At 40.0% G+C, this 25148-nt stretch overlaps 1 protein-coding gene across 1 annotated transcript; it reads right to left on the bottom strand.

The window, feature by feature from the left end:
* Positions 1-1384: 1384 nt before the first annotated feature.
* Positions 1385-25148, bottom strand: TECTB (tectorin beta). The gene is made up of 10 exons (XM_020988019.2): positions 25073-25148; positions 24072-24262; positions 22531-22673; positions 22355-22427; positions 12837-12940; positions 12647-12730; positions 9172-9334; positions 4072-4141; positions 3412-3444; positions 1385-1496 (listed from the first exon to the last, which is right to left on the bottom strand). Exons 1-10 carry the CDS (start codon positions 25146-25148, stop codon positions 1420-1422), a joined length of 1014 nt encoding a protein of 337 aa, XP_020843678.1. The 3' UTR covers positions 1385-1419.

Consider the following 25148-nt stretch of genomic DNA (forward strand, 5'->3'; position numbering starts at 1 on the left):
CAGTTGACCAAAGTCACTGTTTCCCCAGAAAAGATTCTTTTCCTTTCTGCACCTGGAAATCTGACAGTAAACAACACAGAAATTTATAGGTCACAGTGGTGACTGTGGGCCTGTAGTGTATTTGCAAGTAAAAGAAATTGGGGTAGGCTCTCATAGGTGTGCTGGAGAATTGGTTATCAAGAATGATGCTTCTAGGTGTAAACAACAAATACAAATTATTTGTTTTAGAAACTTTTTATTACATAGCACCAGGCCGATAGATACACAGGATTGTAAAAGCTGATAATAAAATAAACCAGACCAAACACAGACATTGATTTGCTCTGCTGATCAAAGATTTATATTCAGAAGAATGTGAACATAAATTTACTATTTACTAGCCAAAAGGTTTCTGATTAGAATAAAATGCTTTTCTCCTGTGTTCCTTACTACTAAAAGTTGAAACTACTAGAGCTGAAACTTCCTAAATAGCTTTAGGTTCTGTGGTTTGAACTGAAAGCTTTACTGCTTATATAGTTATTACAATAAATTCCTACTGTTGAATCAGTAACTGTTCATTTGTTTTTGGAGGGGTGTGTATATATGTGTGTGTGTGTGTGTGTGTGTGTGTGTATGTATGTGTGTGTAACTTGTGTAGTTTGAGATGTTTCGGATTTCGCAAATGAGCTGGGGTATGTCGAAAGCACTTTGTATACACAAGTGTGCTGTAAGTATTCCTATTCCTATTTCATTCAGATCAACAAACAAGTATTGAGTACCTACTATGCTAAGTGCTATATTACTTCAGTATAATAAAAAAGAGCCATTCATTGATGGTGCTTGAAGTCTCCTCAAGTGGTCAGAGACCAAGAATTTATTTTGTGGCCAGGCTGAGAAAAGGCTGGAGACCCCTGGTTTTCCCATAGTGGCCACTACCTCTCATACCTTGTCACACATTTATTTCAGGGGTTGGCAGCCCAAGCCTAGCAGTTCTGCGTAGATAGCATCATGCTTATCTGAAGAGCTGACCTTTCTTAGGCATGCTACACCAGGATTGGCTCAAAATGAATGGCCCTCAACTCCTGTTCAAAAGGTCAGCTTTGTTTGATCCGTTCACTGTTATCTTCAGCATAGTTTTCAAAGGACTCTGCTGCAGCCCTTGACTTTTAAATTTGGAAGGGAAACAAGCCTCTCCCAATTAAAGGAAGAGGAACTGAATGAATAGGAAAGCCCCCTTCAATCTCTAGAAGGAGCAACAGATAGAAATTGGGGAACAGCGACTAAACAAACAAAAACCCTCCAAATGTGGGGAATTTAGACAAATTACTGAAACAAAAACTTGCCCAAGTTTTATTCACTTTCCTGATAAGAGAATATTTTGCTTTGCTTTTGGCAGCAGAAATGAACATGAGTTTGTCATCAGCAAAGGGTGACCTTGGATCAGGGGGCCACAGATGCTGTGTGGTCTCCTACCACAGCGAAGAAGCCAAGCATGAAGACCAGGTGATAGAGAATCTCTGCAAACCAACCATAGGAAAAAGCTTAGAACCCCTGACACAGAGCTAGATGGTGCTTTAGACTTCAAGTGGTCCAATTTTCTCCTTTTTACAGGGGGATACTGAGGCCTAGGAAGGGGAAAGGGCTTGCTCAGATGATGCAACAAAGTGAAGTGATGGCTGCCAGCTAATGGAGGACATCTGAGTAAGGTTTGAGGGAAGTTTCTACAAAATCCAATAAGGTGGGATTTTGTTTAGGTTTTAAAAAGTTGAATCTTATTAGAATTATAGACTCAGAATTGGAAGGGATTGTAAAGGTCCCTCACTGGTGGTCATCTCATCTCTGCTTGAACACCTCCAGTGAGAGAGAACTCCCTCCTTTGCAAGGCAGTTCATTCTATTTGGGGGCAGCTCTTGTTAGAAAATTCTTATGTCTGTCCCTGAGTAACTTCCATGCATTGATCCTCGTTCTGCTCTCTAGAGAAACACAGTCTCTTCCCTTTTCCGTGTTCCCCAGAGGGGTACCCGTGGCCTCAAGGCCACATGTGGCCCTCTAGGTCCTCAAGTGGGGCCCTTTGACTGAATCCAAACTTCACAGAACAAATCCCCTTAATAAAAGGATTTGCTCTGTAAAATCTGGACTCAGTCAAAAGGCCACATCCAAGGGGATTTGTCCCTGCATCTAAGCAATCTCTTTTCCTGGCTAAACACCCTGAGTTCCATCAAATATTCTTCCTAAGATCCTGGGAAATTGAAAGGATTAAAAAAACAGTCATGCAGATGTACAGCATACTAGCTATATTAGAGTCCAAACTTACAAATCCTAAAATAGGAGATGACTATTTCAATAAAGGATCCACTGACTCCTAGGATTCCTTTAAGTAACCAGCTCCTCCAATCTTTTAAAAATTGGATGGGTTTTTACAAAGAATCAATTCACATACAACTTTTCAGGCATTGCAGCTCACAGAAATCAAACTAAAATTGTATGTTTAGGACATCCGAGAGGCTTCACAGCAAGGACAAACAGGAATTAGAATTAAAAGTCCCTTATTTGGTGTCAATGTCTGGCCTTCAGTGAAATGTAAACAGTTCTCAACAGTGAGTGCTGCAGAGAACAAGGATTTTGGCAGCTGAAACTTCCTCCTAGAAACTGCTCAAAATCACCTCAGCCTCTAGCTCCTCCTCCCCCGCTTGTCCCCCTTCTCCTCTCCTTCCCACCTCCCTCTCCCCTCCCCCTCCCATCCTCTGTCTTCCTCTCCTCTGCCTCTTCCTTTCCCAACCCCCTCCTCCCTCTCTTCTTTTCCTTAGTTTTCCTCCTTCCCTCTTCTCTCCCTGTTAATATCGACTGCTCCGCCCCCTTCTTTTTTCTTCCTCACCTCCCTCCCTCCTCTCCTCTTTTTCCTCCCCTTTTCTTCATGCCTTCTTCCTTTTCTCTAATATCCTGCTCTCTTCTGCCTTCTTTTTCCTCTAGGTCCCAATACAAACACTCTGGATCACTTCTAACTCTCCTTCCCCCTCATGGCCTCTGCTCTTTCCCACCCTGTCCTTCTCTCATTACCTCATTCAGCTCCTCTTACTTTCCTGTTTCTCCCTGCCTTGCTTCTGTCTCCTCAGAGGCCTTCAATTTCTGTCAGGTCAGGGATGGGGAAAGGATGGGTTAACATTGGTGCTGAGGGTTAGGTGGTGAAATTATTCCATTTTACTTCCCCACCTGCACAATAGAAACAACTTTCATAGTATGGTAGAGGTACTTTTTAAAAAAAATTAAAATTAAATGAAAATTTATTAAAATTAAAAATTTTAAAGGAACTTAATTCATAGTCCTGGAAGGCTTTGTCGGGACCAAAGTGAAATAAATCTTGTTTTTAGTGCAAATCTAAGTGACGTACAAGCAAACAGAACCCCATTGCTTCAAGGTCTAGTACTTTCTTACCTGAGAAAGCATAATGATTGGAGAAGCCTCGGCCTACATTAAGTGGAAAAAACACAATTGTAATCTTAAAAAAGAAAATTTCCTATAGGGAAGGTACCTTAACATAATGTCTTGAGCAAAAGTGAAAGCAGTAGGCTACATTTTGTTTTCATTTTTTAAAAAAATGTACTCCAGGCTATCAGGACGTTTGTATCCTCCAGAGAATTTTGTTTGCAGAACAGATACATCCTATAACCTAGATAGAACTTCAAGACATTCATTCATTTATTCATCCATCCACTCATTCATTTAACAAACACTGATTAAGTTCATATTGTATACAAAGCTCTATGCTAAGGGCTCATATGTACCAAGATAAAAAGTGTCAGTCCTGAGAGAGTACAGAACATTTTTTCATGATAGAGCGACAAGCTTTGGTATGCAATGAGGAGTCTCAAGAGATTCTATTGACCATTTACAGGTATCCTTAAATGGGGTTTATGGCTCAGCATAGCCAATTCAGTTGTATCGACTTGCTACCAGGGCTAACATTAGGTAGAAGAAAAGGTCCACCACCAAGACTGTCTTGACAAGCTAGTACAAATCTTCCCACCGCTTGTGGGTTCAGGCACAACACGACTAATGATGACCCCAGATTGTTTGTAAATCAGAAGTACTTACTACGGATAGAAAGTTCCACAACTAACACTCCTCCAGTCTCTTCATGGAATCGCTTCCTTTTGTCACAGGTCTGAATAGGAAATAGGGTGGGGGAGATGGAGGAGGAAGAGAAGAATGGGAAGGAGAGTAAGAGAGGGGAGAAGAGAAGAGAGAAAAGAAGGAGAGAAGGGAGGAGAAGAGAAAAGAGGAGATAAAAAGAGAGGAAAAGAGTAGAGGAGAAGAGAAGAAAGGAGAGGAGAGAAGAAGAGAGGAGAAGAGAAGGGAATAGAGGAGAGGAAAGAAGAGATCTTAGAAAATGATACAAGCCTATGAAAATATTTAGTAGTCATTTATTTTAAAATTAAATTAATAAAAGTAAAACTATTTACTAGACACTTTTTTTTTAACCTAGGAAAAAACACAAATTATCTGCCAGGCAGTAGATTGGCCTCCCACACTTCCTAGCTAGTAGAAAATTCAATTCAACACAATTCAATAAGCATTTACCCGGTACTTCTCTGTCACATAACAGGGCTAGGAATACAAAGACAAAAGTGAAAACAGGACCTGCCCTCAAGGTGCTCTCAGTGAGTTGCTTGTTTTCATATCCACTTTTCTGGCATAAAAGGTGAAGTTGCACAAATCCAGTGATTTAGCTATGCCAAGGAGAGTGAAACAACTAAGCTTGTGGGGTGGGGGATGGGGGGAGTAGGGGAGGAAGGGAAAAAACAAGTGGAACAAAGCCTGCATTCTTTTGATTTGGACTTTGAACATTTTAAAAAATGAAATCCCACTACAAAGTAATCTATAAATAAGAAAGACTCCAGCTCAGCACACAGGAAGGGAAGCAATGTTAGGGAGTCTACAAGTTTAAAACTATTTTCATAATAATATTAAGATATTTTAACTTAAAATCTGATAAATATCAATTGATATAACCCACATAAAAGCTCTTTGAGGTGGTCTGCAATAATTTTTAAGAGTGTTGAGCTGATCTAATCCAACACCCACTTTTTATGGATGTGGAAACTGAGGCCCATAAAGGTGAATTGATCTGTCCAAGGTCACATAGGTAGTCAGAGGTTCAAATCCAGAGCCTTGACTTCAAACCCTGTTCATGATGAAATGTTCAGTATTTCTAACACTCAAGGAAAGTTATTCTCACATTAGGATGAGTTAAAGACTGGGAAAAACATTCAGGTCATTCTTGAGACTTCTTGCAGCAGAGGTAATAAGGTAAAACTCTGTATACTGACAACATTTTATCTCTGAGGAAAACACCCAGTCCAGTGCTTTCTCTGCACATGTTAGACCAGTGGCTCTCAAAACTTTTTATCTCAGAACTGTTTTACACTTTTAAAAATTATTGGGGCCCCAAATAGTTTTTGTTTATATGTTTTTGGTGGCAGAAATTAAAAGTGATAAAAAATTTAAAATATGTATTAGTTTATTTTAAAGCAATAAATTCATTACCTGTTAACATTACATATTTTTATAAAAATAATTATACTTTCCAAACTTCAAAATAGCGAGAAAAATGGCATCATTTTTCATATTTTTGCAAAGCTATTATCTAACTTAATAGAAGATAGCTCGATTCTCATATCTGCTTCTAAGTCAAATCTGTTGTGAAATGTTTTGGTTTAAATATGTGAAGAAAATCTGGCCTCACAAAGTTATGTAGTTGAAAAATAGGGGAAGGAGTATTTTAATATTTATATTATTATGAAAATAGTTTTGACCTCAAGGACCCCCTGGAAGGGTCTCAGGGATCCCCAGGGGGCTATAGGCCAAACTTTGAGAACTGTTACATTAGATTTTCAATCAGTGCTTGGGAAACAAATGGCTTTTAAAAGTCCCCACTTACTAAATCAAATTGAGATGTCTAGAAGAGTATTTTGCCCATATAGTTTAATTTTTAGCCCCTCCCACCCACTGAAACCTGAGTTTAGGTATTATGTTCTTAGTTCTTGATATTGCCTGTAAATATTTTTGTATGACTATAAGCCAACAGTGACTATGTAGAGCCATAGAAGTAAAGAAGGAGAAATGAAACCATCTTTAGGGAAATGAAGTAAAAAAGAAAGAGGAAAGCAATATTTTCATTAAATTTTAAAAATCACACAATTACCATCCTAGCTTAATATGCTCTAGCAAGTCCTTTTCAACCTTTTCAATGCTGTCTGTCCTCTGGGTTTGTGCCACAGACCTGCCTTATAAGCAAGACTGTCTTAGGAAGACATCCTTGGGGGCTTCAGTGAGGGACTAATTCTCTTTGGGTGGGGTCTAAGAAGAAGGTGACTTATAGAATTTTAGGGGGTTTCTACAGTGTACATTTAATTCAATTATCCTATCCTCCTAAATTATTCACCTTAGGGTCAACTCCAAATCAATTCTTGCATGTGCCATACTCCAGGAGATGCATACTGAAGCAATATATTACTTGGTGGTGCCTCTATGTCTATGTCTATGTCTATGTCTATGTCTATGTCTATGTCTATGTCTATGTCTATGTCTATGTCTATGTCTATGTCTATGTCTATGTCTGTCTGTCTATCTATCTATCTTTTTTTTTGGTATGGGCCTGGGATTTCTTTGGTGTAGGGAGTGCCTAGTGAGAAAATGCTTTCAGTCAATGCATAGCAACTTCAACCCATAGTCCCAGAGGGTTCCTAGGTGGGCATACTCAAAGGGTAAGTGACCTGTCCAGGGTCACTCTGAACCTAGGTCTTCTTGACACCAAGTCTGGAATATATCCATTATACCATACTGCCTCTCAATCCAATAAAGTGAAATTTTAAATTGGGTACTTAAAAAAAGTGAGCCAGGGCTTTTTTTTTTTTCTAAATGATTACTTCAAAAGCATTCTACTAGAAGTCAGGAGGACTGGGCTACTAGTCTTGACTTTGTTATTACTCATATTTGCTATCTTAAGAAAGTGTCTTTACTTCTCTGCATCTCTGCTTCTTCATCTGTAAAATGAATGGGGTTAGAGGACTCAGGGATCTGTAAAGTCCCTCAAAGATCAAATATTCCTGTTTTCCAATGTATTCCTATATTTTCTCTCTAATTTGAAAAAAAGGACAAAAGTTGGAGGAAGAGATAGCTTGCTGAGTTTGTGCCTGTTTTAGCTTTCCAGACTCCAGGGGGACTTGTAAAAGAGTTCCCATGGAAGACAGTGGTAGCTTTGTGTTTGGACCATCTGCCCTTGGGGACAGGAAGCAAGGTTTATGGCCCCTCTGACCTTGATCTCAATGGCCCTCAAAGAGCATGCTTGCAAAATATGACCTTGGTTAATTTTTTCCTTCCAAGTAAACCAGCCAAGATAACAGCCCAGAGCTTCACATTCTATTTCTTGATGGTATGAGTTCAAACAAGGTCACCTAAGTTCTATTTGAATGCTTTTTGTGACTAGGAACTCACTTTCTCAGAGACAGTTTACTTCGCTGGTGGACATATTTGGCTATTAACAAGCTGTCAAAAAATCATCAACTGAAGTCTACAGGAACTTCCTTAAGGAGGAAGGAGGGAAGTTGAAACATCAAAGTCCACTGACTCCTTAGCAGTAGATCTCCAAACACAGGATATCCCCAAAATCTTAGTGCTTAAATTTAATAGCTTAAAATTGCCCTAAGATTTTTGAGATAATTTTTATGAATTCAAAGCAGTATATCCAGCTTGCCATAGTGATATCTCTATAGAGTATGCTATATTATACTATATCATACCATACCACACCACACCACACCACATCGCACCACACCATACCACACCACACTATACCACACCATACCACACCACACCACACCACACCATATTATACTATATATACTATACTATACTACTATACTATACTATACTATACTATACTATACTATACTATACTATGACGTAGCTAGTTAACAAATATTTATTAAGGACTTACTATGTGCCAGACACTGTACTAAGTAAGAGAAGGGCAAAACAGTCCCTGCCCTTAAGGAGCTCACATTCTAATGGGGAGATAACATGTAAATTATTAGGAACGGATAAAGTACATACATAATAGATGGAAGGCAATCTGAGAGGGGAAGGATAAGCAACTCTGGGAACCAGGGAAGGTTTTCTTTGGAAGGTGTGACGTGAACCAAGTACTGAACAAAGCCAGGGAAACCAGAAAATGGAGGTGAGTGGCTGGAACATTCTAGGCATAGGGTCAGCCAGTACAAAAGCATAGAGACAGAAGACAGAGTGCTTTGTTCAAGGAACAGCAAGTAATCTGGGATAGCTAGATCATAGAATGTGTGGAGGAAAGTAAAAGGAACACAGTTTAGGAAGGGCATTGGTAGGTTGAAGAGAATCCAGAGGTCTGCAACCATAACAGTAAAGGGCCTCAAGTTCCTACGCTGTGCCAAGCATTGTTACAAAGAAAGGCAAAAAGCAGTCCCTGCTCTAAAGGAACTCAGTCTAATGGAGATGACAGGTGAAAATAACTATTTACAAACATATATATATATATATGTATATGTGTGTGTGTGTGTGTATGTATAAATATATATATATATATATATGTATATGATAAATTGGAGATAATCAATAGTTTGGCTTAGCTACAGAGTGGAAAGTTGCAAAAAGGAATATGGCATACGGAAAATCTTATGAAAAATCAGAGCCATTCCAAAAAACAAAGAACTGTTTCAGGAGGTAGTCTTCCCCTTCATCAGAGGTCTTCAGACAGAGGGTAGATGATGATTTTTTAGTTATGCAATAGAGGAAATTCCTATTCATGTACAAATTGGACTAACTAGTCTTTGAGGTCCTTTCCAACCCTCAGATCATCGTCATTACCACCACTACTACCACCACCATGACCACCATCATCATTATCACAAACGAGGAAAGTAAGGCTCAGTTTTGAGATTAATTTGAGGTCACTAGCGGCAGGCCCAGGTCCCTGAACTCTAACCTAGTGCTCTTTCTTTCTGGAAGAATTTCCATTGACCTACAACACCATTCCATTTTAAATCCCCCCTGGTTAAAAATAAAGTCCTTCAAGTATTGGACTCCCCCCAAGTTGGCATCTGACCCTGTAATGCTAGCAAGAAGAATTACTCTCTGAAGACTGATAGAAGACTGACTTACCACTGGGCAGGAGAACTTTTCACTGTCACAAATGAACGTCTCACAGTGTAGCCAAACCTTGGAGAGTTTGGGCACGTTCTGGAAGCGGAAAGCATTGAACTGAAAAGTTGCTCTGTGATCCTTGCCATTTTCATGCACCAAAACAGTTTCATCAGTGGGGCATCTGAAAACACACAATGAGAAGCAGAAACCAAAGAACCACTCTCTGACTGATTCCTGGCTTGGTCTCCTAAGGCGATGTAGATATGACTAAGTAGAATGGGGGCCACTCTTTTGAGCCCATAGTGTTATGGTCCATGCAGATCACTAGGGAAGTGCTGGATTAAGAGCAAGTTCACACAGCAGCTGTCCTTTTAAAGTGTTTTTCATAAATCCCCTTGTCTAATCAACTAGTCATACCAACATTCCAGGGGTTTTGGTAGAGACCATTTTTCCAATGAAGTTTCAAATCTACAGAGTTTGCTTTTTTTCCCCCAATTGCACCCATAACTCTTGTCTTTAGGTAGGAGGACTAGGGGGCTGAGCTCCATCCCTCAGTCTCCTACCCTTTAAAAACGTTGATTTTTTTGTTTTTATATGACCTTTATTTCCCAATATGTTTCTTTCCCTCCTTGGAGAGCATGCCAAAGAAAAAAAAAGAAGAAAAAAAATCAGATCCACAAAACTAACCCACATGTCAACTAGCATCAGAGAGCACGTACAGTGTTTCATAGATTCAGTTAAAACCAATTTCTCTCTCCTCTCCGTGTCTCCTTCCCTTTTCCTCTCCTCTCTTTCTCCCTTTCTCTCCCTTTCTCTTTCTCTCCCTTTCTCTCTCTTTCACTTTCTCTCCTCTTATACATATACACACGCACATACACATTTATATACGTGCATATATTATATGTGGTGGGGGAGGTGATTATAACCTTTCACCTCATTGGTGTAATTACCTCATTCCTGAGAAGGAAACTTCCTCTACCAAAGCTGTTCAGCAATTGCTTTAAAACTGTCTTAAAGAATGGCCTGGGGGCATTAAGAAGTTAAGTGACTTACCTAATGAATCAGAGGAATAACTTGAAACCCAGGCTTCCCATCTACACATTTGCTCTCTCTCCAATACGCCATGCTGCCTCCCCAAAAGTCACGTAAAAATTTAGTCAGAAGAATGGTTATTTCTTTGAGCAGAGATTCCATGTGGTGTATGTGTGTGTGTGTGTGTGTGTGTGTGTGTGTGTGTGTGTGTGTGTGTGTGTGTGTGTGTGTGTAGACAAGCAAGAAGAAGAGGAAATCTATTGGGCCTTTTGTCCTTTCAAGTGGCCCATGGACAATTAGATTAGATATTTTGCTTCTGGAAGCACTATGAGGACAAAAAAAAGGCTAATGCACCTCCAGAGTGCTTCTCTCCCACTCAATATATGTGGCTCAAACAGGTTCATAAATGTAAGCACAGCTACTGTGATATTCTATGAATTCTTTCTTACCATTCTGTCACTGACTTCCCAAGTGACCTTAGGAGAATTGTTTCCTTCCTCTGGACCTCATTTTCCTCATTTCTAAAATAAGGGGCTTGAACTACATAATTTCTAAGTTTTCTTCCAGTTCTGATATTCTATGTCAGGTTATAAACTTGGACGACCTTTGGGCCTCAGATTCCTCATCTTTAAACTAAAGGGGTTGAAGTAGATGACCTCTGAGGTCCCTTTTATCTCTAAATTTATGATCCTATGGTCCTAAGGAGAATGATCCAAGAATCTTTGGTTCATCAGGTCCAGGTCCAACTGGGAGAAATAAGAAATAGAAACTTGAAAATTCCAGTGCTGAGAGCCAACCTTTGGTGTGTCTTAACTCTAATTCAAGGTTGTTCTGGTGGTTCCTCTATCTGTGTTGGCCCCAGACCAGTGATGGAGTCATAGACACTTACTGAGTTGTGAAATTCAACTCCATGTTGGTCAGTAAACCTGAGATCTTTGGTTGAAACTAAGCAGGTCCTTAAAATAGCTCACTAAAATGAGTTTCCTCATGCCATGTAATAATGACTTTAGCTGGTGGGAAAAAACAGAGCTGGGGGTAGGGAAGAAGCAGGATGAATAGTGCAATGATGGATGGGTAGGCATGATTATCATGTTTAGATCATTCAGCCCTACTTCCTCTTGGCACTTTGAATTCCTGGCGCTGGGCCCCTGGGAGACTGAATTGGTCCAGGCAATGTTGTAATCCATCTCTCCCCAACCCTCAGTGACTTATAATAGTGGTTGAGTGCAAATGTTCCTGCCCTAGGGCCATATGTGATTGTCACCTGAATATTGCAAAATAAATCATATTTGGTGAATTTGTGTGTAAAGAGAAATCTCTGGTGTTTTGACTATTCTGCTCTCTCCAGGAGTCTAGAAAATTAATCTTTCTTCCTGATCAGAGTGGAAGAAATAATGTTTGGTAAATTCTGGGGCATTGCTTTCTAACTTTGTGATTAGTCCCCAGCACCAGTATTTCCAGAACATTCACAAAGTACTGCTAAATGTTCTAGGCATGGTAGAGATTTGTGTCAAAGACAGAACCTTCCAGAAGTACACAATGTTGCACATGTATAATATGGGGACAGTAAGGATGATTTAAGGAAGGATAATGAATGTGCATTAAGCAAGAAAGCATTGAGCATTATGATTCGCTGTGCAAACCTTTGTGACATTGCAATCATAAGAGAAAGAATCAGAGGTTTTAAAGTTATCCCCAGTCCATACCAGCCAAGAATTCATTTGAGGATCCTCCAAGTTATTTGGTTGGTATAATTTTCTCTATTTCATAAACAGTACATCATTAATATGGATAAAACAGCTATCAAAACTGCTCCTGAAATCCCACTGCCCCCAGAAGGAAGAAAATCTTCCTGGACTGTCCAGATATGATCCAATGCCTCTCACTCTGCCTGGAAATCAGACTTCCATGGCTGCTCTACCCCACTAGTTATCCAAAATATCTTGCCTCCCCAGGACATCCTTCACCCTGATATATAATTGATGTCAATACTTAACTGACTTCAATTAAGGCTAATGTTTTTATTTTGTCTCAGCTCTATGGGCCTCTGTCTGACAGTTCCCTTTATATAATACATACTCACAAATACATGAAAAGGTCACTGATTCTGGATTCAGAGAGATTATTACTACCTGTGTGACCTTGGATAAGTCACTTGGATAAGTCTCCCTAGAGTTCAGTTTCCTCATCTATAAAATGAGGGAATTGGAATCAGTGGCCTTTTATTGTACCTTCAGAGCTATAATTCTCCATTTCTAAATGGATAACTGATTCAGGTTAAATGTGATTAGACATTTACTTCAAACTGGGAGTACAACTTTAGCCGTTTCCTTGAATGGTGTAGCTAAGGCACCTGGAAGGAGTTCTTCTTCCCAGCACCTCTCAATGCATGAAAGCCAACAGCCTGAAAAAGGATCCAGACCCCATCCTACAACCATGACCCATCAGAAAGTGTACATACCCTTTACCAATTAGCTGCCACTGCATGGGATACATGAAGTCTGCTGAAGGTGTGGCCCAGCAGCTGTTCAGGACCACCTTAAACCTGAAAGGAAAACAAAGGACCATTGAACCAGATGTTCTTTTGCTCAGACAGGGCTGCAAGCAGCTTTCTTTTTCAATCCAAATTTCAGTGGGGCTGGTTTCCTTACCTAATACTTAACCCTTTGGCTTCCACGCCTGCAAACAAATCCGACCCAATTTCTGAGGTTTCCAACACAAAAGGGGCTTCTTTTTTAGTGGAGAACTTGGCATTCTTTGGAAAGAAATATGTATTGAATATTATGATCCCTTGGACTGCCCGCTTGGGGCTCAGTGAAAGAAACTGTTCAGGGGTCAGTTCCGGGGGGGGGGGCGGGGAGTAAAGAAGGACACAGAGGGATCATCTTTCCAGTTACAGAGAAGTCAGTGGGTGATAAGGACCACGTTTTTTTCAATGGGTGAACTGGGTTATAGGGAGAGGCAAGCTACCCACAACTATATACATGGAGAATGAGATTTGGTTTGAAGGATCTAGACCAGGGAAGGATTTTAGAGGCTGTCAAGTCCAATCCCTTTAATTTGCAGATGAGGGTTCGATTCATAGTATAAATGAATTATTAGTAGAAAATGAGGAAACTACCTATGTGGCTCCTGGCAAATCACTTAACCTATCCCAATCTGTTTTCTCCTTTAACTCTGCCCTATAGAAACTTGTTCTCTTATTAACAAACTGTCCTTCATATGAGATGTCTTCCTCTCACGTACCTTTCATTTGCACATTTCAATCACAGAAACCTGGCTCCCCTTTGAAGATAATACATCCCTGGCCACCATCTCCAGGACTAGATTTATGTTCCCTCATGCCCCAATCCAGATAGGTCAGGACAAGGAGTAGGTATGCTTCTTGCTCCTCATTGTTATTTCTAGGCCAGGAATGGGGAACCTTCAGCCTCAAGACCACATGTCCTCAAGGTTGCAGGTTTCTCACCCCTGTTCTAGACTTTTCCCTTGCTACCATCATTTAGCAAGCTATTTTTCTCTGAGGTTCACTTCATCTATATATCACCCTATTCAGATCCTAGTGTCATTTATCTACAAGCCCTCCTTTCTGAAGGAGATTAGTGATTGAATGCACTGTCCTCATACTCTCTATTCTAATGTCAGCCTTTCTGCTTAGGGGCTTCAATTTTCATGCCATTATCCTCTCAAAAACCCTTGCTTCCCATTTTGGCACCTCAGTCATACACAGGAATGGTCATCCCTTTGATCTCACCATTGACAGTAAATGTTCTGCATAATCAATAACTTTGGAATTGCTCTATCTGACCACAGCTTTCTATTCTCTAATCCCAGTGCCTTGCCTCTGCTAAACCTTTTCTCCGTCCTAATCATAACCTCCAATTATTACATCCTTCCTTTCCTTCGAAGGCCATTACTTATGCTGGCCTCACTTTGCTCCCTTTAAAATCTTGACTCTATAGTTAATCAGTTCAACTTCATCCTGTTCTCTGTATTTGAATTCTTCTTTCCTTGTGTTTGGAAGCTCATCCCATTCTATACCTCAACCCTAGCTTACTCTCACCATGCGCCTCTTTGCCCTTCTACTCCAGTAATGCACTGGAAATAGTCACCTAGCTGTGCTGACTAGGTCCTCTACAAATATCTAATCTTAATTGAGCCCTCACTTCTTCAGGCCAATACTTTCACTCTTCTCTGACTGTTTGTTTCTTGAACTTCCCACAGAATGGTCCAAACCAGGGGTGTTGATGAGATTACCAAAAGAGAAATTACAGAAAGAAAAAAAAAACAGCCCAGGAAAAAATCCTGGTGGCATGCCCACACAAAGGATGCTAAGAAGAACCAGTCAGGTGGGTAGAAGGAAAATTCAGGAGGAGAATTAGGAGAAAACAATGTCATGAAAAACCCAGGCAAAGAGAGTATCCTAGAAGAGGGAGGAAAGGAGTGGTTCACAGTATCAAACTCTGTAGAAAGGTCAAAAGAATGAGGATTCATTATAGGCCATCGGCTTTAGCAATAAAGAGATCACTACTGATCCCCATAGACAGTAGTTTCAGTTAATTTATAGGATCATAGGCTGGAATGAAAAGGATTAAGAAATAAGGAAGAGGTGAGAAAGCTGAGGCAGAGAGTTAGACAGCATTTCCCCCCCCCCCAGTTTGTTTTTGAAAAGGAAGGAAGATGTAGGATTATAGCTTGAGAAGCTAGTAAGACCAAGTGAAATTTTTGGTTTTTGTTTTGTTTTAAGCACGAGGTAAATCTAGACATGGGCCAGGAAGACTTGTCTTCTTTTGTTCAAATCTGGCCTCAGACACTTACTAGCTATGTGACCCCGGGCAAGTCACTTAACTCTGTTTGCCTCAGTTTCCTCATCTGTAAAATGAACTGGAGAAGGAAATGGCAAACCACTCCATTATCTTTGCTCCAAAATACCCTAAATGGGATCACAAAGAGGCAGACGTGATTAAAATAACTGAAAGACAGTAATAACGAATCTAGACACATGTAGACAACAGGAGAAAGAACTAGTAATGGAGACTGAAAATTAGGGAGATGGTAGCAATGACCGAAGGACCAAACTCAAGGAGGAGACTTTAGAAGACGTGTTAGGTACAAGCAGAAGGGCTGCCCTTGACGAGAAAAAGGGCCATCTCCTCATCAGAAACTGGAGCAAAAAAGGAAAAATAGATGATGCGATGTTAAGGAAATCTGAGGATTAGAAGTAAGAAGAAAAGTGAGAAGAGAGGTATGTCATCAATTTCTGCTGTAAAAGATGATGTGAGGTCATCTGCTAGGGTCACAGGAGGGTGTGGTATAGATGGCTAGAGGAGTAAGAAAGTTTAGACTAGGGGTGGGGAACCTGCGGCCTGGCCTTGAGGCCTAAAGGGAGGTCCTTTGACTGAGTCCAAGTTTTACAGAACAAATCCTTTTATTAAGGGGATTTGTTCTGTTGAAGTTAATTGTCACCTCTATAAAGATAAACCCCAAATCTACATATCTAACCATCAGCTTTCTCTCTCTCTCTTTTTTTTTTTTTGTAGTGAGGCAATTGGGGTTAAGTGACTTGCCCAGAGTCACACAGCTAGTAAGTGTTATGTGTCTGAGGCCGCATTTGAACTCAGGTACTCCTGATTTCAAGGCCAGTGCTCTATCCACTGCACCACCTAGCTGCCCCCATCAGCTTTCTCTTGAATGTTAATTCTATATCACCCACTTTCTGCTGGGCATCTCTACCTGGATGTCTTATAGCATATACTTCCCCACCTCCCCCAATCATTATCTTTAACTGCCTATTTTTTTTTTACATTCCCTATTTTTAAAAAACATCCTTCCAGAAACCTAGGTTTGAATCCCAGGATTCATTCTTGACTCTTCATTTTCCTTGATCCCTCCTCATTTCCTGCAAGTTGCCAATACTCATCAATTTTACCTCCACAACATCTTTTATATGTGGCCCTTCTCTTCATTCATATAGCTCAATAGCTTCTAGCCTAGACTACTAATATAGTCTCTTAATTGGTCTCCTTGTATCCAGACTGTCCCCTCTTCAATCCAACTGCCAAACTTATGTTCTTAAAGCAGAGATAAAATATTCAATCAACAAACATTCATTAAACACCTACTGGGTACCAGGTACTGTATGAGGTACTGGCAATGCAAAGACAAAAGGTGAAAGAGTCCCTGCCTTCAAGAATATTACATCTTACAGGTCTGACCATGTCACTTCTCTGTTCAAAACCTTCCCTAATTCTGTATTGCTTTAAAGATAAAAATGGAAAAAAAAATTTATTTGACATTTAAAGTCCAGTATAATTTGAGTCCAAGCTATCTTTTACCCTGACTTCCTGACATCCAAAACATCTTTCTAGGTGGACTTCACATCATTCTCCCTCATATACTCTACCTCACAGTCAAACTTGCTTACTAGATGGTCTCTGTACAAAACTTTCCACCCCCCTGACCTTGCAAAGTGTCTTTCATGCCTGGAGTGCTATCCATCTCTATCTCCACCTCTTAGAGCCCCCAGGTCTATTACAGGCTCAGCTCCTACTACTAAAGATATCTCCTAATTCCCCTAGTTGTTAATCTTTCCTTGCTCAAAATAAACTTTGTGTTTATCTTTAAAATATATAATTTTGCATTTATTTATTTATCTGTGTAAATTTATTTTCACCCAGCAGAACACAAGTTCTTTGAGTGGAGGGGCTTTTTCATTTTCATCTTTTTATCTGTAGTACCTAGTTGGAGCTTAATAAATGCTTGTTGAATTAAACCACTCCGACCTTTGTTTCCTTATTTGTAAAAGAATGTGGGCCAAGGCAATTTTTTTTAATCCACCATGTTGGCACTGCCCCTAAGATAATTTCTAAGATTCTTTCCCACCTATCCTTTGAGTCTGTAACTGTTTCATTGAGCTCTTGCAAAGAATGGTGATGAACCTAGGAGCTGTGGAACTGGAAATTATCTTTAATGTGTTAACCCACTCAGAAAGCCAAAGGTCCAATGAATCTATCTTTATTTACTTTTGAGACATTTCAGGCTGTGTTGGAAAGTTTATGTAGTGAGTTAGCTTATTCAATATACTCCAACATTCTAATCTCTAGGTCCATTCAACTAGTACTAATTATCAACTGGTGGTGAAGTGGAAAAGAAGGTATCTTGGTTCAGAAACATGGGGATTAAAGCCCAGTTTCATGTCAACTACAGGACTCAAATTCCATATCTCTCTTTCTCTTAACTGACAGACTTCTTGAATAGATAACTTATACCCAGTGACCACCTGGCATTACCATTCTGTTGAGACTGTTCTCTCTTAAGTCACCAATGACTTCCTAATTATCAAAAGGAATCACTTTTCTCAGTATCCACCCTCCTTGATCTCTTTGAGGAAGATGAAATCATTTATTACCCCCTCCTTCTCACTCTCTTTACCTTTGGCTTCTATTATACTACTCTAGGTTCTCTCCCCTATCTCTCAAATTGCTTCTCCTGTCACTCTCACTGCTTCTTCCTTCCTCATTCTCTTAATAGACATTCCCTAAGGCTCTGTCCTCATCCTTCAGCCCTTTGACCTTGTCTATGTTTTCTCCCTTGTCTATTTAACCCACTCCCACAGTGCCAACTATTCCTTCTACATTTGTTTAGTTTCAACTGTGCCTCTGGGCTCCAAAGCCCCATCTTTAACCACTGGCTAGTGGATAGTTCATGGGACTTGTAGTCAGGGAGACCTAGATTCACATTCTACCTCAGAAACTTATCGTCTGTGTGACCTTGGACAAATCACCTTTGGGCCTGAGTGTCTCTAAAATGAGGAGTTTGTACTTTGCCTTTGAGGTCTTTTCTAACTCTATGATACTATACTTTTCCTTCCTTCAGTCTCTGTCCCCCTTCATTATATCCTACGCACTATACATCTATTGCTAGTTTAACTTATCAAAAGCACAGATCTAGTTAAGTCACTACCCTGTCAAAAAATCATTTGTGATACTGCCTTGCCAAATAAAGTCCAACCTCCTTGGGCGATATTCAAAGCCTTTCACAAATCTGGCTCTAACTTACCTTTCTAGTAATATTACTCCCTTTTATGTGCTACTTACACTCTTAATTGAACATGTCTCTTTCTCTTTTTCTTTCCTCTGATCTATCATTATATTATTCCCTAATCCTTGAATGGGTCAGCTAGCTGGCACAATGGATAGACTGCTGAGCTTGCAATTAGGAAGACCTCTCTTTGTGAGTTCAAATCTGGCCTCAGACACTTATTAGCTGTGTGACCCTGGGCAAGTCATTTAACTTCATTTGCCTCAGTTTCCTCATATGTAAAATGAGTTAGAGAAGGAATGGCAAACCACTCCAGTATCTTTGCCAAAAGAAGTCACAAAGAGTTGGACACAACTGAAAATGACTGAACAACAACAAAATCCTCAAATGCCTTCTCCCCACATACCTATTTGTTGAAACTTACCCATCGTTCAAGGCTCAGCTCAAAGGCCACCTCCTTGATGAAGTGTTCATCAATGCCCTTAGAGTGAAGTGTTCTCTCCCTTTGAACTCTAGCAATGCTTCTTCTTAGTATTTTTAAGGCCTTCACATTCTGCTTTATATTATAGGTATCTGCCTATCTGTATTATCTTCCCTAATGGATCATAAACTCCAATAGGTTGGGGACCTGCCTTACTGGTATTGGTTTCTCTTTCAGTAGCTGGCACAGAACCTTCTAAGTGCTAGGTGCTCAATGCATGTTTGTTGAATGAATGGATGGATGGAATAAAGTTGAACTCGAGCCCAGAATGATTATCAATTAGCTTCATGTTTGGCCCTGTGACTTTAACCATATCCTTCCTGCTTTTCCAAATATATCACCTGCCCATCAATTGGGGAATGGCTGAACAAGCTGTGGTATATGAATGTAATGGAATACTATTGCGCTATAAGAAATGATGAGCAGGCAGATTTCGGAAAAACCTGAAAAGGATTACATGAACTCATGCTGAGTGAAGTGAGCAGAACCAGGAGAACATTGTACACAATAACAGCAACATTGTGTGATGATCAACTAGGATAGACTCAGCTCTTCTCAGCAATATGATAATCCAAGACAATTTCAAAAGACTCATGATAGAAAATGCTATCCCCTTCCAAAGAAAGAATTATGGATTCTGAATGCAGATCAAAGAATACTATTTTCACTGTGTGTTTTCTTTCTTGTAGTTTTCCCCTTTTGTTCTGATTCTTCTGTCATCACATGACTAATGCAGAAATATGTTTAATATGATTACACATGTATAACATGTCAGATTGCTTGCTGTCTTGGGGAGGAGGAGGAGATGGAGGGAGGGAGAAAAAATTTGGAACTCAAAATTTTATAAAAGTGAATGTTGAAGGGGCAGCTAGGTGGCACAGTGAATAGAGCTCTGGCCTTGGAATCAGGAGGACCTGAGTTCAAATCCAGCCTCAGATACTTAACACATTCTAGCCGTGTGACCCTGGACAAGTCACTTAACCCCAATTCCCTTGCCAAAAAAAAAAGTGAATGTCAAAAACTATTTTTACGTGTATTTGGAAAAAATAAAATACTAGTAGGTAGGAAAAAATTAAAAAAATAAACAAAATAAAATTCAAAAATAAAAAAATAAACAAAGGGCATCCCCACCGGAGCAGAGTAGAATAGAAGCACTTTGAGATGAGGATATATTTATTTTTTAACTCTTGTAACCCCCAATTCCCAATATAGTACCTTGAACATAGGAATAAGGACTGGGTCTATGATTTCATTGACATATGGAAATACCAGATGAGGACACAACCAATGTGTGTTGGCACCTTCTTAGCAATTTATGGTTTTAGAGAGTTACCCAGAGCATAAAAAGGTTAAGTGACTAGCTCAAGATCACACTGCCAGGATATATCAGAGGAAGGACCTGAACTCAGGTCCTCCTGGCTCTGAGGTGAACCTTTTACCCACTATGTCTGCTGCTTCTCTGCCTCACACATCACAGGCATTTAACAAATACTTAGTGGGTTGGATTATATCTGGTACTGCTGCCTGTTTCTTGTGTGGCTAAAGATTATGAGGTAGATAAGCAGCCTAGAAGGAATTTTCTTTTTGGCTTCAGAATCTGGAAAACTTTCCATTAAAATTCCTAATTTGGAGGGGAGGGGAGGGAAATAGTCTATTGGGAACTTGTCTTTGGTGCCTCATGGAATTCAGAACATTCTGCTGCTGAGTTGATTTCCTTATGCAATGTAGATCAAGGCCCCTGACCTGCTAATTGGATGGAAATATATGCAAGGATTGGTTGCTGCTTCAGCAACACATATGAATGCTCTCCAAGGAAGTGGACTAAACCAGCCCTGCCCCCAAAAGGCAGATGACTGCATGAGTCAGGCTCTGGAACCAAACCACAAACCTCATGGCTCTGGGGAATGCTAAACAGACAAGAGCAGCACTGAGTGGGAAAGAAGCAAGAGTTAGAACCCTCTTATCTTCCTTAGAGTCTGGATCTGAGGTATAATCCTGGTACCCCACCCAGCTTGAGGATGCCCTTTTTGAAACAACTTAAAGTCCTGACAGGAGGGCACTGAGGACATGCCTCCTATATCCTGCACTCCTGTTAAATGGGACACAATAGACAGACCTGACTGAAAGGGAGGGAATATTCTCTGGGAAGAAGACTTCCTAAGAACATTGTCATCTTTCTCATTTAAACCCCTGCCAAATAAGCAGATGATTCTGCATTTTTTAATTTTGTTTGATTAAAATAATCATAAAACAAAAAAAACCCCAACCTCCAGAAAAAAGTGGGAAGCTAATACAACCTGTTGCTTAGCTACTAGTTGGTGGCCACTCTGCACAATGTATACATTCCATGCTTGGATTCCCTCCAGATCCCATATGGATAGAGCATTTGTCCTCTGCCACCACCTAGTCTCTGCATTATTTCAAAGCCCTGGAAGCCCCACATTGTATTGACCAATTTTGCCTGCTTGCCAAGAAAGGCTTAATGAGGTCCTTTCTCTCAGAATTAGATGTGCTGTTAACTACGGACACATTTTCTACAGAAGACTGTGTTCATAGAAGAAAGAGCCCTGGGTCCTTTTCCTTCCTCTGCTTCTGGCCAAGTCTCCTCTCTTCTCTTAGACTTAGTTTCCTCATCTGCAAAATTCTGGTTTACACTACATGATCTCAAAGGTCCCTTTGACCACCAAGATTCTATGGCTACCTTCCTGGAGATGGCTTTCCCTAGTAAAGTATTTGTGTGGTTGTATATGCAAACGCAAATTCATGTGTGTCTGTGCATGTGTGTATATGTACACATCTGGTATGCCTGTTCACAAAGCAGGTTACACAAAACAGATGCTGGGAGAAGGGGACTACTTTTTGTCTCAAATTAGGAAGGCACCAGTAATAACTACAGTTAACTGAGGACAGAGGAGACAAGCTAAAGGCTTTTGATAGCCCAAGTAACAGATTTATGCAGCAGGGACAACCACACACACATGTGCACACACACACACACACACACACACACACACACACACACTCACTCACTCACTCCTTCCTCACACTCTCTTTACCTTCACCCTAATCAATGGAATGTTTCTTAGCTCCTTGTTCTAAGGAGCTTGCCACTCAGACTCAAATAACTGATGCCATAAATATAATCTGGGTCTCCAATATAAGGTACTAATGTGGAAATAATAGAGAGAACTTTGGAATCAAGATCCAAGAAATCCAAATTCCAAGCCCAACTCTGTCATTAACCAACTGTGTAACTTTAGGCAAGTCATAAAATCACAGGGTAAGAGCGAGAAGAGGTCTTCCAGGTCATTTCATCTCAACCCCTCATTTTACAGATGAATACATTGAAGTATAGAGAATTAGGTGACTTTTCCAAGATCATACAATCAGTAAGTGACAGAGTTGAGATTTAAACCCTTGTCCTAATTCCAAATCCAAAGCTCCTTCTTCATTTGTAAAATAAATTGAACTGCTTAACTTAAACTGAAGTTTAGAGCTTGATTGAATGTTGGAGTTTTAACCTTAACTAGTGGGTGGAACATGTTGGGGCGGGAAGAAGAAGGAAAGAACAGATACATACAGGTAAGTCCAGGGGTCTCTCATATTGACCATAATGTAACCGAAAAGTAGTAAGTAAAGAAAACTCACGGTATAGAAGTTCAGAGACAACTGGCTTTCAAAGGAGCCTATGCTCCCGTTCTTGACATGGACTGTGGCCACTCTGGAAAGGGGAGAGAGTTTTGCATAAGGACTGAAACATGCAAGATTGGAAGGGGCTCCAGAGTACATGCATGCTGTGTGTCCTCTTTGCCCAGAAGACTTACCTCTGATCAAAGGCAGCCTGGTTGACCAAGTAGGTTGAATGATACGTACAAGAGAAGGAATAATTCACCGGTTGGCTCTTCACAATCACTGTGCTGTCGTTGGACACAATGTGGCTGAAGAAATGGTAGATAGGGGGCTTGTACTGGAGTCAGAAAGAGGAAGAAACAAGGTCATGTTTCCTTGGTGACCCTGGGGATGCTGTAGGAATGGGTTGGGGAAATGAATGGAGAGTTTTGTATGCAGATTTTTAAATGGACAGCATTTGCAAGTGAAAAACCAAAGAGGAAAAGAATTCAGATCAGCCTCTGGAGTTTGCTATTACTTTCTGGATTTGTAGAGGGAAGGTTTTGATTTTCATCAATGAAGTTTGGGATAATATGAGCCAAAATTCCTGGAGCAGTCCCTGACAGACTCTTTCCCCAGAAATTAAGAACTGAAAACATTACAAGGTCATGTTTCACATATACCCATCTGGCTCAGGTTCTTTCTCCAGTACTAACTCATTTTCCCTTTTTGTAAGCTTTCTTGATCGGCCTTCAGAGCCCAGAGCCAGTGGTGTCCCATGGGGTTGCTACAATAAAAGAACGTTGTAAAATGTAAAGAGCTATACCAACGTGAACCAGAAATAGTAGTAAATAACTTTTTTTTTTATCATGTTCTTCCTGACTGTGTTGCCAGGAAGGCAAAGCACCTTAGTGGGTAGAGTGTTAGATTTGGAGTCAGGGAAGGTCTTTTCCATTTCTACCTCTGGCACTTGCCAGCTAGCTATGTGACCCTAGGCAAGACAACAAGCATCTTTGAGCCTAGGCAACTTTCTAAGACCCTAAGTCAGAGAAAGTTGTGATTTGCCTCGGTGGGGTGAGATTCTGTAATCACAAAAACATAGTTCCTAAATAATTCCAGAATGCAGCACAGAACATTCTGACCTTCTAAATAAAGCAAGAGTTCTTAACTTGCAGTCTGTGAACTTTAAAAACAAAATTTTGATTACTTTGTTTCAATATAATTGGTTTCCTTTGTACTTTCTTTTATGCATTTAAAAACATTATTCTAAGAGAGAGGTCCATAGGCTTTCCCTAGACTGGCAAAGGGGTCCAGGACCCAAAAAAGTTCTCTGTAAACAGAGGAAGGTCTCTGTGGAGGAATATTTTCTTTCCCTCAAACTTAACAGAGGGCAAATCTGCTGACATTCAGGGAAATGAAGTACATAGTCAACAAATAGTCAATGGATACTTATTAAGTACCTGCTACATGCCAGGTATTGTGCTAAATGCTGGATTGAAATGTTGGAAACAATTGCACTGGAGTTGGAAGATCTGAGTTGGTACACCAGTTTCACCTGTGTGATCTTGGATAAATGACTTCATGTCTGAGACCCGGTTTCCTCATCTATTCAATTAAGGGATTGAACTAAATAATCTCAGAAGTCCCTTTCAACTCTGTGATTCTATGCCCAACGTCCAGTATTTTGTGAGGATTCATTTTTTAAGTTGTTTCATGTTTTAATAACTGTTCTCCACTGACCCAGGACTGGCCTTACCTCAGATTGGGTTCCACAATAGGACTTGTTTTTAGGTGACAGGTCAGGGATTGTGAACTGGTAGTAACCTGCCTCATGGACTCCATTGTAACAAACCCCTCCAAGAGCCAGCTGGTGCACTTCCCATCCATAGGGACACTCTGGTATTTTTGTGATGATGGTTTTAGGATAACAAAACACAAGAATAACATCTAGAAAGAAACACACATGATTTGGGATAACAAATGATGAATACTCAAACTGTTTTGATCCACTAGAGATGCAGACAATTTGAAAGAAGAAAAAGAGGAAAAAAAATTAATGCTCTTTAACAAATAAATAAATAACAAGAATAAATAAAGCTTAAGAATAAAGCCCAAAGAGGAGAATGGAGAAAATGTGATGAGAATAATTTTTAAATAGTAGTTGGAAGTTCACTAAATCAGGAATCAAGAAACCTGGATTCTAGACTTGGCTTTGCTATCAATTCACTCTTTGGCCTTGGGCAAATGACCCTATTTGGGCCTCATTTTCCCCCTCTGTAAAACGAAAGGATTAGGTGAGATGATTTCTAAGTTCCTTTTCAAATCTAAAAGCTATAGGACTTTAAATTCATGACAAAAGTCTTATTTTATGCATATTTTCTTGTTTTTAAAAAATGTCAATATCTGCCTTGTTTATATTTGGGAGATTTATTAAGTAGGACAACAAATTGTGACTATATTAAGATAGGGACAAAAGTGACAGGCAGTTTGGGTGGCCTTTCCCCTAAAGAAGCATCTCGTGGAAACAGTTGGGCTTGGAGTTTTAAGACTTCATTTCCGACACTTAGTAATGGTGTGACTATGGGCCAGTCACTTAATCTTACTGTATTCCAGTTGTCTTATCTATAGAATGGGGATACTAATATATTTACTACCTACCTTAGAAGTTACTATGAGAAAAGCACTTTGTAAAATTTAAAAAGCTATAGTATTGTGAATTAGTAGTTTTATGATCATTTTCTTCCAAATACTCTGTACCTGCTTTATTTGGGGTACACAGGCCTGCCAATGTCTTAGTAAAGATGGCCAGCAGGAAAAATACCCTTATCACCAT

Source organism: Phascolarctos cinereus, unplaced genomic scaffold, assembly GCF_003287225.1.
Source record: "Phascolarctos cinereus isolate Bilbo 61053 unplaced genomic scaffold, phaCin_HiC Scaffold_3;HRSCAF=262, whole genome shotgun sequence".
NCBI classification, from domain to species: Eukaryota; Metazoa; Chordata; class Mammalia; order Diprotodontia; family Phascolarctidae; genus Phascolarctos; species Phascolarctos cinereus.

What these genes read in the sequence shown, in the direction of transcription:
- TECTB (XM_020988019.2), bottom strand. Translation starts at nt 25,148, where the DNA reads ATGGTGATAAGGGTATTTTTCCTGCTGGCCATCTTTACTAAGACATTG. An exon ending in ATTGTGGAACCCAATCTGAG is followed by an intron (nt 22,674 to 24,071) that starts GTAAGGCCAGTC and finishes TTCTGACTCCAG; the next exon opens with TACAAGCCCCCTATCTACCA. An exon ending in TGTGGAACTTTCTATCCGTA is followed by an intron (nt 3,445 to 4,071) that starts GTAAGTACTTCT and finishes CACTTAATGTAG; the next exon opens with GCCGAGGCTTCTCCAATCAT.